General features: G+C 37.8%; 1 protein-coding gene across 1 annotated transcript in view; it reads left to right on the top strand.

Moving 5' to 3' along the window:
- Window positions 1-17,491, top strand: part of LOC139724568 (transient receptor potential cation channel subfamily A member 1-like) — a 43,865-nt gene that overhangs the window by 2,970 nt on the left and 23,404 nt on the right. The window contains exons 2-6 of the mRNA XM_071635699.1: window positions 4,546-4,722; window positions 7,082-7,235; window positions 14,831-15,006; window positions 15,860-15,967; window positions 17,267-17,375. Of these exons, the coding sequence (XP_071491800.1) occupies window positions 4,546-4,722; window positions 7,082-7,235; window positions 14,831-15,006; window positions 15,860-15,967; window positions 17,267-17,375 (724 nt within the window). The remainder of the gene's footprint in view (window positions 1-4,545; window positions 4,723-7,081; window positions 7,236-14,830; window positions 15,007-15,859; window positions 15,968-17,266; window positions 17,376-17,491) is intronic.

Below are 17,491 nucleotides of genomic sequence, written 5' to 3'. Positions count from 1 at the left end.
AAATGTTAGAAGCTACAGAAATCCTTGCATCTGATGGGCTGAGAGCAAATTTGTCAGGAAGAATATTTGACAAAACGCTTGATGAAATGCCCCATCCCCTCCCCCCCCCCCCCCTCCATGCTCCCAAGAATTATGAGTGCAATGCAGATCGGTAGAAATACACATCTTTGTACAACCTTGCGTAGCCTCAGCATGGGTTTTGTAAAATAAGGAATAAAAAATAAAGATACAGAATTTCATTATTGCATTAGGAGGAAAATGTTACCGTTCTTTTCTCCACAGTAGAGAGACAACCAGCTTTAACAAGATTGAAACTAAAATTGAAGAAGAAAAGTTTACTCAAACAACGAAGCCACAGAATTCTTCGTCGCATGGTGTAAACGTAAAACTCGTGAGGCCTGCAATAACCCCCGCAGCCGCGTTTTTCAAATTACCCTTCATGTTAAAGGAGACATGCGTTCCAAAACATTATCATGTCCAAATAAACAGCAGAGACTGTAATTTCTCTTCAAGCACAGACACGCAAATATGAATAGGACATGAGATTTTTATCACATACTTGACTTTTGCGAAACCTGGCATCCAGCTATTATTGTAGTTTATTGGGCGACGCCAAGCTTATTTACTTCTCAAATGCACCCAATAAATGTTGCCGTGTAAATTTTGGTGGAATGTCAGTGCTAGCATATGAAGCACGTCGCCCAAATATCAACGTTTTGTTGTTGTTTTTTTCTCCCTATGTCTTGGTACATATTTGCTTTTCTTTATTATTATCAATCCTGGTACATTTTTTTTTATTATTATTGATTTGAGTCCATGTCACAAAGGAAGAGAAGGAAAAGCAAAGTAAAGTCAGAGTTCGGCATTCTAGATAACAGGGTATCTATAGACCCTCCTTTGATAATTATCAAAATATACAGTACTATTATAATCATCTTAACTATTATCTTCAAAAATGTTTAGGAAGGTGAGTTGGCTCAGTCGGTAGCGCGTCTGCCTCACGATCACGCGGCCCGGGTTCGAACCCGAGTCTGGACTGAGCAATGTTGTGTGTAAACATACCGTCCTCTCTAGCAAGAGGCAAAAAACTCTGTCCCTCGGATAGGACATAAAATGGAGGTCCCGTGTATGAGAGAGTCACAGCTCATGCACGTAAAAGATCCCGCTTCATTCATTCATCGCAAAGAGCAGGGTGTCTAACCCGGTGAAGTGGTCCCACCCCACATCCAACTGGACCCCATGGAAGACCAGCTTAGTGTAGCTGAATATGGGCTATCCAGCCATCTTCACAGATGGAAAATGAACAACAACAACAACAACAACAACAAAAGTGACTAGGCCTATGTTAAAATATATATATATTTTTTTGATTTGATTTGATTTTTTTTTATTGGTTTCTGCATTATATCATTGCTCATGCAGATACATAAACAAATATCATATACATTAATGGTACCATACATATAAATGGATATACATGAACATTAGTTGCTAACAAAATGAGTTCTTTCATTACCTTTAGAATATACAGCAATACACTTCTTCATTGCCTGTACAATGTCCAACAGAACAGTGATGCAATGAATAACGCAGAAGGGCTACAGCTTAAGCATTGCTTGATTTGCATGCAGCCCTCGTACATAATACATAACATATAGGAAAATGGGGGAAGGGATGACTTGCATAGAGATAGGATAGGAGAAAGGAGAGAGGAGAGGTCTGTCTGCTTTCACTAATACACAAAGTTAGATCACTTGGATCACTGAATAGTAAAGCACGGCAAAGTATTTTCTCACCGAGGTACAGGTGAACAGTTACAGGTCATTGTCGGTTACATAACATTACGCAATAAATTCAGAACAACGATAATTCCACGAGGGAATTTCATATACAATACAATTGCAATGACATTACATGTATAAGATCACTGATATCCAGAGAGCAGCATTGTCTTTACAGCTTTCTTAAAAGAATACATAGACTTTAAAGTTCGAATTTCTGAAGGAAGAGAGTTCCAAATATCAGGTCCAGTGTGTCTGATAGATTTCAGAGCCATCACCGTTTTAGGATTTTGTAGATGAAATTTATCAGATTGCCTTGTGGGATAAGAATGTATATCCTTGTTTAAATGAAATAATGAGAAAAAAGAAGATGGCAACTGACCGTTATACAAACGAAACATAAAAAGTGAATTTTGCAAAATATTAATATCATTTACCTTCAGTGTTTTTAATTCTACGAACAAAGGATCTGAATGGTCCCGATAACCTGAATTGGTGCATATACGTATAGCTTTCTTTTGTAGAAGCAATATACTGTCAATGTGACTTTTTGCAGTTGCCCAAACAATGTTACAATATGAGATGTTCGATAATATCAAGGAATTATAAAGCATAAATAAAATATTCTTTGGGACATAATATCTAAGCTTACAGAGTATACCAACATTACGAGACACTTTATCTGAGATATATTGCACATGAGCATTCCATTTCAAATTTTCATTGATATATATTCCAAGGAATTTGACACTTTCTTTTTGTTCCAATAATATACCATCCACCATAATATTCAAATGGTGCATTTCATTTTTATGCTTCTTATTATGAAAGTAAATAAAATTTGTCTTTTTTAAGTTGAGTGACAATTTATTGCTCTTAAATCATGTAGATAATTTCGGCAATTCAGTATTAAGAGTTCTTAAAAGTGACTGAAAATCAGAATTGGAACAAAATACATTGGTGTCATCGGCGAACAGAATATATTGCAGTAACTTAGAAGAATTTGTGATATCATTCATATACACTAGAAATAGTAGTGGTCCCAATATGGATCCTTGTGGGACGCCACAATGTATAGGTAAAACTTCAGAATTTACCGATTCATAGTATACATATTGCTGTCTATTCGATAAATAATCATCAAACCATTCCAGTGGAATGCCACGAACTCCATAACAATGTAATTTGCGTAAAAGGATAGTGTGGTCAAGGGTGTCGAATGCCTTGCTTAGGTCCATGAACACACCAATGACATGTTTTTGTTCAGCTAAGACAGTCGACACTCTGTCATACAACAGGGCTAGTGCCATATCAGTAGAATGAAATTTCCTGAAGCCATATTGGTCTTGGTTCAGTATATCATTTTGTAACAAAAAATCATACAGTCTGTTATAAACGAGTCTTTCTATGACTTTAGAAAGACTAGGAAGAATAGAGATAGGTCGGTAATTCGAAACAAAAGAAGAGTCATCTTTTTTGTATATTGGATATGACTTTTGCAATTTTACATGCGTTCGGAAATACACCAGTTGACAACGACAAATTACAAATATGTACTAAAGGTGTCAATATACTCCCAACAATTTGTTTTAAAAGAGACGTGCTCATTTCATCATGACCACATGTATGACTTGATTTTAAAGAATGCACAATATCAAGGATCTCACTAAAATCTGTTGGTTTGAAAAATAATGAATTATCGTTTGACGTGCCCAAGTACTGCGAGAAATCTGTCTGTGTATGATCAATCTTAGAAGCTTGACTAGGACCTACATTAACAAAATACTCATTAAAACAACAAGCTGCATCTTTAGGATTACAAAACGTTTGTCCATTATTCGTGATTTGAGATGTTGACACCTTTTTTTGCTTACCAACGACGTCATTAATAACCTTCCAGGTGGCTGACATATTTCCAGTAGCATTTTCAAAAGCTTCCGTATAATACATTCTGCGGGAGAGCCTAATAATCTGTGTAAGTTTATTTATAAGTGTAAGAATATATATATATATATATATATATATATATATATATATATATATATATATATATTTGTCATTCATCAAGCGGCCACTTTTTTTATTTATAATAGTTATGGTGGCGATAATAATGGCCTCGTCTAATTTTAATATATCATTGTGACCGATACCACCGCCTCATAAGAACAAATATTTTGTTTTTCCTAAACTTTGTTTGACATTCAAGATGCTTCTGCTATTCTCCTTATATTTTGTTTTTTCTTTATTTATCAAAGAAAAAGTAGAGCACGGAGGGAAGCTTAAGTCGGATCACATTTAAACTATACTAGCGACTACTCATAGAGTGAAATCTTTCATTTCATAAAGGTATATGAATGTATTTTCTTTGTCCTATATACCTTAAAAAACAAATTTTTATTGTTCGCTTTGTTAAACTTATCAATTCAAACCTTGAGTCGACTTTTCCATTTGAACCACAAATAAAGTACACAATGATCCTAATCTACTCTAAGACTTGTTTATCTATCTTTTTGTCAATCTATCTATCTCTATACATATCTTTATCTATCTATCTATATCCATGTATGTATGTATGTATGTATGTATGTATGTATGTGTGTATGTATGAATGTATGTATATATGTATGTATGTATGTATCTATCTATCTATCTTTCTCTATATATCTTTATCTATCTATCTATCTATTTCTATATATCGCTCTCTCTTAACTCATGAATTCTCTCTCCCTCTCCTTCTTTTTTGTATTATTTGTTTTTCTGACAGAACGCTGGTGCAACTCCAACAATGCCCACAAAGAACCTGCACGATATCGCCAAGGCCTTCAAAGTGAAGGGGAACTTCGGGGGCCACGGGAAGGACGAGACGATCAACATGTCGCCTCTCTGCGGCGACGGGGCGAGCGCGACCGACGCTTGGCGACCCGAAGAAAACTTACAAGAGGTGCGTTGTAGACTACGGAATCATAGAGATTAATTCACGCATTTCTGATTCTGACAGCATGCCTTGCTCACTTCGGAAGCAGAACACGTTCTTTTCAGTAACTCCATTTATGCAGATGTCATTCTGCTTCGGTTTACATGAAAATGTGACCTTCCCCTGTTTCGAAATTCTTGCAATCAATCCCTTCCGTACTATGTTTCTGTCGATCAGCGATTGGTTTACTTTATGATTTTAATTGAATTCATGGATTGAGATCCAGGATAGCAATCAGAGTATACCGTGTTTGCCTATCGTTGTGAGGAGGACTCAGGTGTGTCATAGAAAGAGCACAATATCCGCATGTTTATATCGACACGCAGGCTGTCTCTTTGTGCATCCATGGGGCGCTCCACTTTCCCGAAGGACATCATTAAACTCGAAATTACATTCGATGCCATGAATGTGTTTACTCGGTAATTTGTATCCACCGATGAATGAGATCCAGGCAGGGTGCTCAACACATTACCGCTCAAGATCATAACAATGCTTGTACGTGCATAAGATAAGGCCTGTTGTATACATACCACTTTTATACTAAAAAAGCCGTCCTTTTAGCTGGTGATAAAAGGGGCACCGCTGGTATAAATTTCATATGCCTTCATGTGCAATTGATTAACTTTCCTTTCACCCTACGGGCGCTTATGGAGCTGCTGCGTTGATAGCTAATTACTCTGAAGGTGGGTTTTTTATTGTTTTTGTTATCATTACTTTAAAAGTCTGCGCTGTCATACTCCACTTACACAAGGCGTTCAGATGGAAAGGTTTCGCTGCAGCTAAATCATACCATATATCAAGAACAAGAGAATCGGTGGTGTGATACCTGACTCGCCTTGTACGTGGCTGGAGCGTTATTACTCTAGCCTTATTGTTTAGATGGGAATAGAGAAAATGTGGATGAGCATGCAATGATTATACTGACATGTTGGTGGCATGACATGATCTAGTCTTTCGAAGATCATTAAGCGCCGTAATAGGGTGATGATTCTCGCATACAGTCATGCTATAGCTATACACTGTAAAAACATCGGTGTTAGATTTAACACCATGGGTGTTAAATCTAACACCGATCAAACTTCAATAGAGGACCACACCCACAGGTGTAGAAAAAGTATTGTGACGGTGTGAAGAAGTGTTCGCCTGGCACTTCGTGGTGTTAATTTGACACTGTGGCTGGTGATATTTTTGACACTGCGCTATAGTTAATTCAATAATGACACCGCATGGTGCTGATTTGATATTGGTGGTGTTAATTTCAATGGTATAACACCCGTCCAGCTTCAATAGGGGACTACACCAGCTGGTGTTACTGTGGTGAAAATGTATTTACAGATTTTTTTCAAAAATCAAGTACTTTATCGGAAAATTCTTTATCGTCTTGTTGAAGTTCAAAATCAACAAGAAGTGCAGTAACTAAGAAACTATTCAAAAAACAATTTCAAATTTTGAAATGACACCCGGAGGTGTTAATCTAACACCATGAATGAGCACCGGAAATTTAACACCAGCTCGGTGTTTCATATCTAACACCGGACTTTTTGCAGTGTAAGTTCGCATGATCAGGACTCCGTAACAATCAATATTTTTGATGAGCGGTTAAAACTATGTTATTGCTCGTATGAACTACAGATTGCAAATTGTAATCATTAATCATAAAATTGTTAAAATTTGTAGAATATGATAATGTTTCCACACATTATTCTAGGAGTTAGAGAGAGAAAGAAAATGATCTTCCGTGTCAAATTATCGCCAAATTTTATTGCAGTGCCCCATGAAATCAGGTGAATGCATTGTTTATAAAATGAATTATATTGGCTTTTGTTGGTCTTTTGAAATATTTCATCATATAATCTTGCCTAAGGCTTTGTATCGAAAGCTGTATAGCAGGGCACGGCAATCGCCAAGTCTACGTAACTGTAAAGTTCACCACAGCTCAAGGTCAAGAGATTGATGAAGAAAATGGCCGCCTCACACTCTCCTTCTCGCTATCGATCAATGTTTACTGATATACATGCATAATACAATTACATACATACATAACATCTACGTATAAAACACTTCTAATGGCTGTCTCCGGCAAGCGTCTCTGTAAAGTTTTCCTTGTTACTAGGGTTCGTAGCTGTAAATAGAAATTCCAGACCAGTCAAATTTTAGTTTGATAAGAGAAAGTAAAACTTTTTAAGCACAACTTCCCTCATTTTTATCCAAGTTTGATAAACTTTTCACTGTTTCATATAATTTTACTCTTCGATTCATACTAATTTTCAAATGGTGCGAAATTTCCCTGATATGCATACTCTTTATGACGTATGTTTCTCATCAGGACGTACAGCTAACATTCGAGGAATTCTTGACCTCGGTTAACCTGGAACCGGAAAGGGTGCACGCAGCAGACGCAAAGGGCGCCACTTTCCTGCACTATGCTGCCAGGGCTGGGCGGAAGGATCTTGTGGAATATCTGGTGGATCGTGGCTTAGGTAAGCTTATTCTCAATTTGAATAGTGTTCCTCTCAGTAGCGGAATACCTGGCGTACAACTTGTACAAGTCTACAAGATGCTGACATTAAAGTATATATTGCCCCTAGAGGGCAATAGTACAAAATAATATTGTTGTTGAAACGTGACGTCATCCTTTTTAAAGTAAAATACTGCTGCCTTTCAACAAAAAAAAACCCTGAATACTTTTGACGGAATAGCGGCAGCGTTGTACGTACAAGTCTAACTATAGCGAATATCGTGTCTGGTTTATCAACAAACCAAATATGAACAACATGATGAAGACAATATATCACTCTGAAATATTTTCTTATCATTCTAATCGGCCTGAGAGCGTAGAGACTATGTTAACACATGTTGAAAAGATGCACAATAACCTACTTTTGTTATACACGCTCAACAAGAATTGATTTACATTTTAACAGGAGTCAAATAAATTCGAAAGTTCACATTTCCCTTTAATAGTATGGCGATTTCGTCGTTGAAAATAAAAGAGAAACAAGAACATCAGGCAGGTGTCGGAGGTCAAAATGTAATGGCTTAGCATTACAAATCATGCAAATCCGAAACATAGAAAAGACGGTATATACTGTAGTGCAAGAAAAACAATTCGGTCCTCCAAAATTCACAGGGTTGCATTAAAAAGTTGCACAACACATGTTTAAAAGTCATTTCAAACATTAACTCATACCCCGTGCTCACATTAATCAAGCCCAAAACACAATTACACACAATGCTTGATGGATGAGAGGGTGATTAATCAATAATATAGTGATACTGGTAAAGCACTTCAAAATATTGCAGATGTTAATAAAAACGTGTTTTCGTTGTATGCGGACCGGTTGCCATAATCTACCGTGGTAGACGTTTGCACAAAAAGAAAGTTCACAGCATGCCCTTTTGATTTTTCTCTGTGGATGCCATGTTGCAGTCGTTAGTAATACAGGAATTCCCTGAACAGCCATCTCCTTATATCAGCGACTGCTTTTAAGTTGAATGTTTGCAAACATTCTTTTTTTTTTTGCGACGGCGAGTAATCATGGATCTTTTACTGTTGTCGATTGGCCGTCAGTAATGATATTTGAAATGAAGAAGCTCATAAGTTACGGATTGAAACAGGTTAAACCGTTTGTCATTAATAGTTTCCGTAAGCATGGAAATAAGGGCATCTCACATTTTTTACGAATCAATACTGTCACATCATGGGGAGCTTACAGCCAGTTGAATGAAAGTCACCCGGACTGGTGTAGTACTGCTGTGTTTTTTTTTTCTGCCTCCTTATTTCAAAAGTGCCAGAAATGACGTTACGAACTTTCTAGGATATTTCACTTTAGATTTGCCTGATACTTGTGACGAGCGACTAGTGAACGCTGAAAATGTCAGGTTTACGTGAAATAATTAAAGGAAACGTGCAAAATTTAGCAATTAATTTAACAAGAAGCACCCATTTATAGAAACGAAGTGATGAAAAACGCCCCTCCCCCCCCCCCCCCCCCTCCCCCCAATCACGCGAAAGAGATCAAATTGTCCTATTCGTCCCTCCTTGTAAATATTGCAAATTACTTTCGGTCGTGAGATTGCTTGCAGCGGATCCATTTCCTAAAATCCATTACTGTGATTTCGGTGCATCTTTGGCGCGTACCAGCTGATGAACATGTTTATGTTGTAACAAGCGATGATTAACTTTGAAACACGTAATGCCTCACAGTGTACTTTATTGGAGTTCGCGAAACATTCGCTTATAGGCCGTCACTACTATCGACAACAGCAATACTGCATGATGCGTCTAAAAGCTATGGGGTGCTAAGTTTCGCATGCCCTATTTCGTTACGAAATGTTCATTTCGTTGACGAAATGGCAACGTTACGTTCATCAAATGACAACATTTTGTTACGAAATGATCATTTTCGTCGATGAAATGTTTATTTCATCACAAACTGACAAAATTTCTTAAACGAAGTGGTTATTTCGTAGACGAAAAGACTGATTTCGTAACGAAACAGGGTATGCGACACCCTATAAAAAGCTTTGGTTCTCAGAAAGTTAGACCAGTGCAGCTGCTGCTGTCATCCTCTACGCCTCCACTCTCGAAATTATTCAAACACGTCAAAGGCACTCTTAAACCCATTTTACAATGCATCTATTCCAAAAATCAATTCTTTGCTAACGTCTCGTTAGTGATTTCATGTTGAGCAAAATTTAAAGATGTGAAAAATATATACCTTGAAAATGAATGAGAACTACTTTAAAAAATTTTGTGAGCGACACGATTTATTACACCAAATTTTTGCTCCCGTAAACATCGGTGTTGATTCATTGTTTAGAAAATGGTTAACAAACATGATGATATTGGTTGTAGACACTTTCGGACACTGGGTAAGGTCAGTTTTTGTAGAAAAAACAATGAAATATTTTGTCCATAAGTGGTTTTATAAAAACTTATACAAGTGTATACTTTACCCTATCTTAGATATATTAAAAGTGAGAGCAAATCTTTTTTTAAAAGCTTTTGAATGCTTCAGTGCAATTTCATCTATTTGAATAAATTAAGCCACATCAGGGTTCAACGGCGCCTTTAAAGCACAAGTGCTTAGATGGTGTACCGTCACGTGTTATAATCATAACCTTACAGCGGCGTATTTGTTCGTGACATTGTAATAAACTCGACGATAAAACCCAAGTCAGATGTGTATACTCGTAATCACGAAATCCCCGGTGAAGATGAATGACTGATTTCAGAATAAGACGGCTGTATCGAGTAATAGGTCGTTTTAGATTCTCTCGGAGCGGACGTTCCAAGGAAAGAAAAATAATAGGTTTTGCGCATGCGCAAATTTTGTTGTAAAATTCAATCTCGCGTCTGAGTGTACCTGCTCAATTCACGACGCAGAGTACTGCTACTTGATGCACTGACTATATGAAGGCGCCATTTCACTTTGCGTAGGTTGTGTCTTCTTGCAACACGACGCAGGGAGAGAGGAGAACGACCATCGCAATCGTCGTCTTAAACGTCCCCTTCGCATATCTAAAGCTCCCTATCATTGGTCCCTCGACAGAGTTTATGGGCATATTTTCTGTATGGTTTCTCCTAAATGAAAAAGCTCTAAAATGCATTTTACCTTGAGTAGCCTACCTACCTCTACAATTAAGACATGACCACCTTTACAGGTGGTTATTTGTCTGCTCAATTCAAGATAAAATGCGTCAAAAATAAATGAAAAAGGAAAAATCAAGCGAGCCCTACACTAGAAAAGATGACTTTTTACGCTGTTTCGTCGACGAATTTTGTACGTCCCCGAAATGTTCTTAAGCCAATAACGATGAACTCCAAAATACATCCTTTTCTAATCTTTGGAAGAATTTTGATTCCGAACACTGATAACAATCGTAGGTTTTATATATATATATATATATATATATATATATATATATATATAACCAAATTTTCAACCCTTGCACGGATCTTCCTCAGGGTCACAGTCAGTCAGTCTGTTACCCTGAGGAAGATCCGTGCAAGGGTTGAAAATTTGGTTTACAAATAAATGAAGTTGGAATCTAATGCATTATGTCAACTTGTTTGTCTTCATCGTCTATATATATACATATATATGTATGTATGTATATATATATATATATATATGTATATATATATATATATATATGTATATATATATATATATATATATATATATATATATATATATTGGATGGCAAACATATACAGCTGTAAAGGCTGCTAAATATAATCAACTTCGTGACAGAAAGCACCAATAATGTAAGTTGGAAGAAAGAAATACCTGTTCTCTTTCAGTTTTTGTCTGAAGTGAATTTCCCCGTGCCGGTCCATTGTGTGTGGCGCCATCGAAATTTGCAAGTTTTACAATGAAAAAAAAAAGACAAAACAAAACAAGTCTTTGTGATATTCATTACGAGAACCAAAAGCGCAGTGACGTGAGATGTGACAGTATGGGCATTGCTGAATTCGAATCGCCACCGAGTTCAGTGGTTAGAAACCAAGGCATTTTCGCACCCTTTTTCCCTCACGTGTTTATGGCATCTCTGTCGGTATAGTGTTGCCCGAAGCAGAGTATAGATGTCTTGACTCACTTTGCATCGTACCCATAATAAACTCTGACATACTCATCTCCTTCGATTCCAGCTCGAGAATCCAAACGATGCAGAGCGAGTGATTGCTTATCAACCTGAGAACGGTTTCACATTAATAAAGTCTTTCTCAATATTGTTGTGGACGTGAACGCATACGTGCTCCAAATTTCAATACGAAAGGTGCGTGTTTGCGCAGCTACAATGAGGAATAATGTGAAGGATAAAAATGATAATAATAATGAGCATGGAGTTTGCGCTCAGTTTATTGACGGATTGACTCCATGGAATCCAATCTTCCGACAGTGACTTCAACTCAATCAAAGTCAATTCCAATTTCACCAAACAGAACTTATAGCAAAATGCAAAGCATACATTACACAATTTTTGTAAGAATTTTTTTCTTAAGAATCATAATGGATTTAATAAGATGTACCAAGTATAAAAATGCAACTACATAAAATAACCCAGAGTAGTAATGCACACTACAAAATTGATGAAAAGTGGTCCACTGACAAGCAATGCTTGTATAAGGTGGATCACTTGATAAAACTGCAAAATAAATGTCATTACTTAGTAGCAGAATTTAAGTAGCCTGGATAAAGAAAGAGCTGACGATCGAGCAGCCGTCCCTCCAGGATAGAATAAATGCAAAATTTATTATCGCAATTTCAACAAATCTCTCTCCCAGGGCCTCCATTTCCCTATTCGCTGTACATCCATCTCATCGAATTAGATCCCCTCAGAAATAATACCCAGCAGAATTTCACCTTTTGTATGCAGCTTTCCACCCATTTATCATATTGCTCTACATTGTCCTTCTGTATTATTTTATCTCTACGATCAAGTCACGTCAAAATTCTCAAAATAATTACTCTCGCTGGGTATATTGTATTCCTCATCAATTTAACATGCGGATGGAGGCAGGGTATGATCATCATTCTTTTAAAACGTTGTCACTCTCAGAATGAACGTAAACCAATAAAAAAGAATGTTTTGTTTACTTACTATGTCAAGGGGCGAATCGAAAATTCGTCGTCCGTATGACTGGAGCAAACACTCACTCACTGCCTAATGGGGAAAAAAAATCATTGTTGATTTGATTAGCTCAAGATTTCATTTACAAAAATTCGGAAAGAGCTTCACCCACAAAAACAACAGCAAAACAACAACATAAACATCAACAGCAACATCAAATCGTCGGCTAATAATGAGAAGGCCGTTAAGTTGTCTTGAATATTATGGGTTTATAGTGGCACCTTGTTAAAATAGAACCTTATAAGAAATAATACCACGAAAAATACAGTAGATGATGACTGGCGGGGGTCGGGGATGGAACATACCGAATGTTACACCCGAAGGGTTTTAAATGCTATTGAGGGAGGTTTTAAGTTCCGAGACGAAGTCGAGGGACTTATAGCCTCCCGAAATAGCATTTCAAACCCTGAGGGTGGAACGTTTGGTACATGTTTCCGACAACAAAAGTCATCATCTGTATTATTATATGTGTGAGTCAAATACGTCAACGTTAACCACCGCACCCTACCAGCACAACGTTAACGCACTCGATCGCTCGCGTCGCTCGATCGCGTATGCAGAGCCAAATTCACTGTGCGCGCGCGGTCCTAGGCCTTCTGTCATTTTGTTACGTGAAAATGTTTTCCCATGGGAGAACATAACGAACGTACCTCCATCACGTGACTGTGTTCAGCCAATCACTAACCGGTATTTGACTAACCCATTTAATATAACAAAATGGTACCAATCAGGTTCATCTGGCTTCTCACTTGGCAGCTGATAATTGCATAACTTCCATGAGAAAGTCTTTGTTTTGTTTTGTGTCACTTTGCTTTTATGACTATACCACTGGGCTGGATACATTGGTGGTTATATAAACAGCGAGCTTTAGCTCTGGGACGCGAACGCTAATGACGACCGTATTTGGTTTAAAAAAAGAAAAAAATGTCTTCTGCACATGCGCGAGGCAGTTGTTTCCATTGTTACATCCGGGAGGGGAGACTGCGTCGTCTTAGCGTTCGCGTCGCACATCTAAAGCTCGCTAACGTTTTGATGAAGACGGTACGGATCGAACAAAGCTGTTGACAGGACGGTATAGTGAGTGGTCAGATATCCATGAGGAAGGTTTTTTCGGTTATAACTGGTTAGCAGAAGAAAGATGACGACAGTTGTTTTTTTTTCATAAGTTGTTGTAGAATTTGATGGACAATAATTGAAAAAGGTGTATTCCTTGTCAAATTATGTTGTTTTTTTTTCTCAAAATCAACGAACGTCTGCGGCACACCGACGCCTAGTAACTGCATAATATTGACCTTTCTCCTTGAGACAAATTTATCAAGCGTTGCCATGATAACGCTCCACCCCTCCCCATATCTTTTGTTAAAACATTGAACAATGAGTGATTCACTGTCATCGTCCATTCAGACGTATTTAGCCAATTTGATACCAGAATTAATCAACCTGTTCCCCAGTGACCTATGCTGCAGTTCCACCTGTATCATCGTATTAACCTCGTTACACCTCCAAGCCTGTCCTAGTTCTCACAAGTCGGTAATCAAACGCTCTATTTAGTGCAGAGAAAAGGACTTTATAATGATGCGTTGTAGGGATAGGCTGAGAAAGGGTAACCTTTTTCTGCCTCTTTCTTTCTTCATTTTATTTTCTTTCACGAGATGCAGTCCGCAGTGCTTCTGGTATATTTGATGAGGACTTCAGGAAAAGTGATCAAGACATTGTTTTGTAATGTTTTACTGCAAGAGTGTAATCATGGCAGCGGTACTTTCTGGAGTGTAACATTCACAAACGACAAAAGAAAAGAGAGGCATACGTAAACCTCGTCTAACAGATCATAGTCTTGGTGTCCATGTGCAATTTTCACTGTGTCTTTTCGTTCTCCCAGTCTCACCAAACGAATTCGCGACAAACATGACAAACACTATATCTATTCAAGTTGTAGTACCCCTGTATAATCATATACGAAGCATGTGCAATCAGATATCACATACTAGTAGCAATGTGGGAGCAAATGATTAGAATACGATCCAAACTTCCTGGGTAACTGGTGAGATTGGTTACATTCTATTTATTTTTATTACCTATAAAGCACTCCACAGAGTCGATTTTGCACATCATAAATCATGTCAGTTATCATATCATGTTTTGGTATGTCTTGCAGTGACTACTAAACTTTTTCCAATCCGCAGTAGAGAAGATTTAGTTCAAGTCAGTGCAATTTAATATTATTTTCATTATCTTCTCAAACATAACATCATAAAAGGCGATTTACTGTACAGTGAAAATTAGAGATAATTATCGGATCAAACGCATGTGTACATTTTAAACCAAACTTGATTGCTGCTTCCGCATTCATCCTCTCATTCATCAGCCACTCTTTATTAAAGATTATTAAGAATAACATGTTTAGCTATAACGATATATTGTATTTTGTGATTAGACATGGACGCTAAGGATGAGGAGGGGAACACACCACTCCACTGGGCCGTAGAGGGCAGGCAAGCAAACTCGCTGGAGGCCCTGTTAGTCATGGGCGCCAGAGCCGACATTCTCAATAAGCAGAAAATGGCGCCACTTCATCTAGCCTGCGATCTGAACTATGTGGAAGGGGTACAGGTATGTTGTAACACATGATAGGCTTGCACCCCCGTGCACCCCCGTGCAACACAGAGTTTTCATTGTGTAAGCACATGCATTATTCTAACAATGAAAGTAACTTGTTATAATAACAAGATTATTGAATAAGATTTCTTTATAGTATCACATCATTCTTACATTTAATGTTTCTGGAGTTTGTGACCTTAAGCGTATTAAAGAAATCAATTTTTATATGTTTCAGACTACCTCTTCAAGTTTATATAGGAGTGATGAAAGGTTACATTAATCTCATAGTTTTGATTACTGTGTACTTCCCATCTAAAGATAGAGGGGGAAAGATGTAAAGCACTCAAAAGGCAAAAAGGCTTAACCCGGATTTAAGAAACAAGGAGTTTTGGGATTCGACCTCAATGTCATCATAAAAATGAGGTAACGTTTAATCTATTTAGTTCGGATCAGATCAGTTCAGTTCAGTTTTCTTAATTCTTCATTCCGTTGTTGGTACCGCATATCTCACAGTGCCGGCATAATCATATGAATTGTCAGCATCATTGTGTTGCACAGACGTACCAAAACGCATTTAAATCAGTGTCATATTAAAGCTACATTACCAGAGGAAAAAAAAAAAACCTCTTCGATAAAGCTTTCAGAAAATAATCAGAAATGCAGGGAACATTGATTCGTCTTCAGAGGCGGAAATTGTCTACGAAAACGGCCCCGGGCGATATTTCAAATACAATAATACTAAACTTTAATCTTTAAGTGCATGATAACCGTCAGGTCATCTTTCAAGTGAATTTTCAGCCAGTGTATAAATGGTTTCATCCGATCGGTTCCAAGCTTCACTAAACTGTCTTTTGCCTCACCCCAGGTTATATGCAGTCAACCAAACAGTGAAATAAACATCCGGGGAGAGTTCGGCCAGACGGCTGTCCATTACTGCGCCATGAAAGACAACTTAGAAGCAGCGAAAAAGCTGGTACGTGAGTGTACACAGTACGAGAAGTTGGTTGTTGGAGCAGCGAAAAGGCAAATTAGAGCCGCCATTTCACTAATCAGTAGCACAGTGAATGGACATCTCTAGGAGCGTCTGATTACAAAAGTCTCTGTCATTTCGGAATAAAAACTCATGACATGAGGTCCAGTGCGTGCGAAATCCCTAACGAAAAATATAATGGCTCAAATGTGACAGCGGCGCTCCATTACACGTTTCAGTTGATAATCAGATTCTTCTTCTTGTTTTTTTCAAGCGCTGTCAAATGGCTGTCATGTCGAGATTAATGAAAAGTGAGTGCAGGTCAACCCATTCATTGGCAACCTACGCTCTGTGGTAATGCCGTTACGAACCGCTGATACTCGTGAGGCCGCATTTATTGCGGTCCAAGGACCAGCCGTTTCAGACAGGGGTCTTCAAATATATCAGATACAATAATACGAGCTTGAACTCATTTTATGTAATCATGGACAGAAGTTTAAAAGCATGTTTGATAGTCAGTATACACAAGCGAGTGTGGTAATGTATAATGATGTGTGTGCTGGGGGTGTGTCCACTGTGTGTTTGTATGCCGGTTTGTTTGTTTTTTTTTTTTTGGTAAAACCTATCATAATCTTTTGAAGGAGCAGGATTTACATCTAATTGTTTTAAGTGCAAGATCTCTCTCCGATACTTGCAACTGTAAAAGTCAAAGGCCTACTCTTCCCCTTGCACCTCTATACATCTTTTGTATTTTATTCTGTTATGCTTGTTTTTTATTGTTAATTTGCTTTGATTGATTTGCTAACTGTTGTATTGTTTTTGTTGTTGTTGTAACACTGTATTCACGGGCTCTCTGAAAAATAGCCTCACCTGGCTGATCGAGGGCATTTTATCCCATGATTAAATGAAACAAAACAAACAAACAATGTTTGATGCACATTAGTATTTTAAAGCAATAATCAGTGTTGCGCGTTTCACGCACATCGTAGTAAGATATGAACGTACTGGAAACATTGTTAACCCTTCGCTGACGGGAGAATCAGGTATACCATATGTTATCTCTATTAGAGAATAAGCGTTTCTTGAAAATATGGGGTTGATAACGGGCAGGCGCAAAACAGAAGACAGGCTATTTGACTGAAGTTACTCTTGTCTTTTTTTTTCTTTCCCGTCATTATCTTTTCTCTATTTCTATCTTTCTCCTCCATCTTCATCTCTACCCCTGTTTTCCTCCTACTTCTTCATTCATTCTCCCATTCCTTTCTTCCTCTATTATTCTTTTGTCTTCCTTCTGTCCATCAGATCGAGTTCTCTCCTTTACTCTGCATGTCAGACAACAATGGCGTCTACCCAATTCACTGCGCGGCAACCCACGCGTCCAGAAAGGTGCTGGATATTCTCCTAACAGAGGGTGAGTGACGTATTAAAGCCGTGGAGTTCCGTCCCGGGCATTTGAAACGCCTCTCCGTGCATTTATGTGAATGTCAGCATTCGTTGTTTATTATTATCATTATTATTATTATTATT

This window comes from Diadema antillarum, unplaced genomic scaffold (genome assembly GCF_040938485.1).
Source record: "Diadema antillarum isolate AM-2024a unplaced genomic scaffold, OU_Dant_1.0 scf00000221, whole genome shotgun sequence".
NCBI lineage: Eukaryota > Metazoa > Echinodermata > Echinoidea > Diadematoida > Diadematidae > Diadema > Diadema antillarum.
This window is presented reverse-complemented; position numbering and strand designations above follow the sequence as displayed.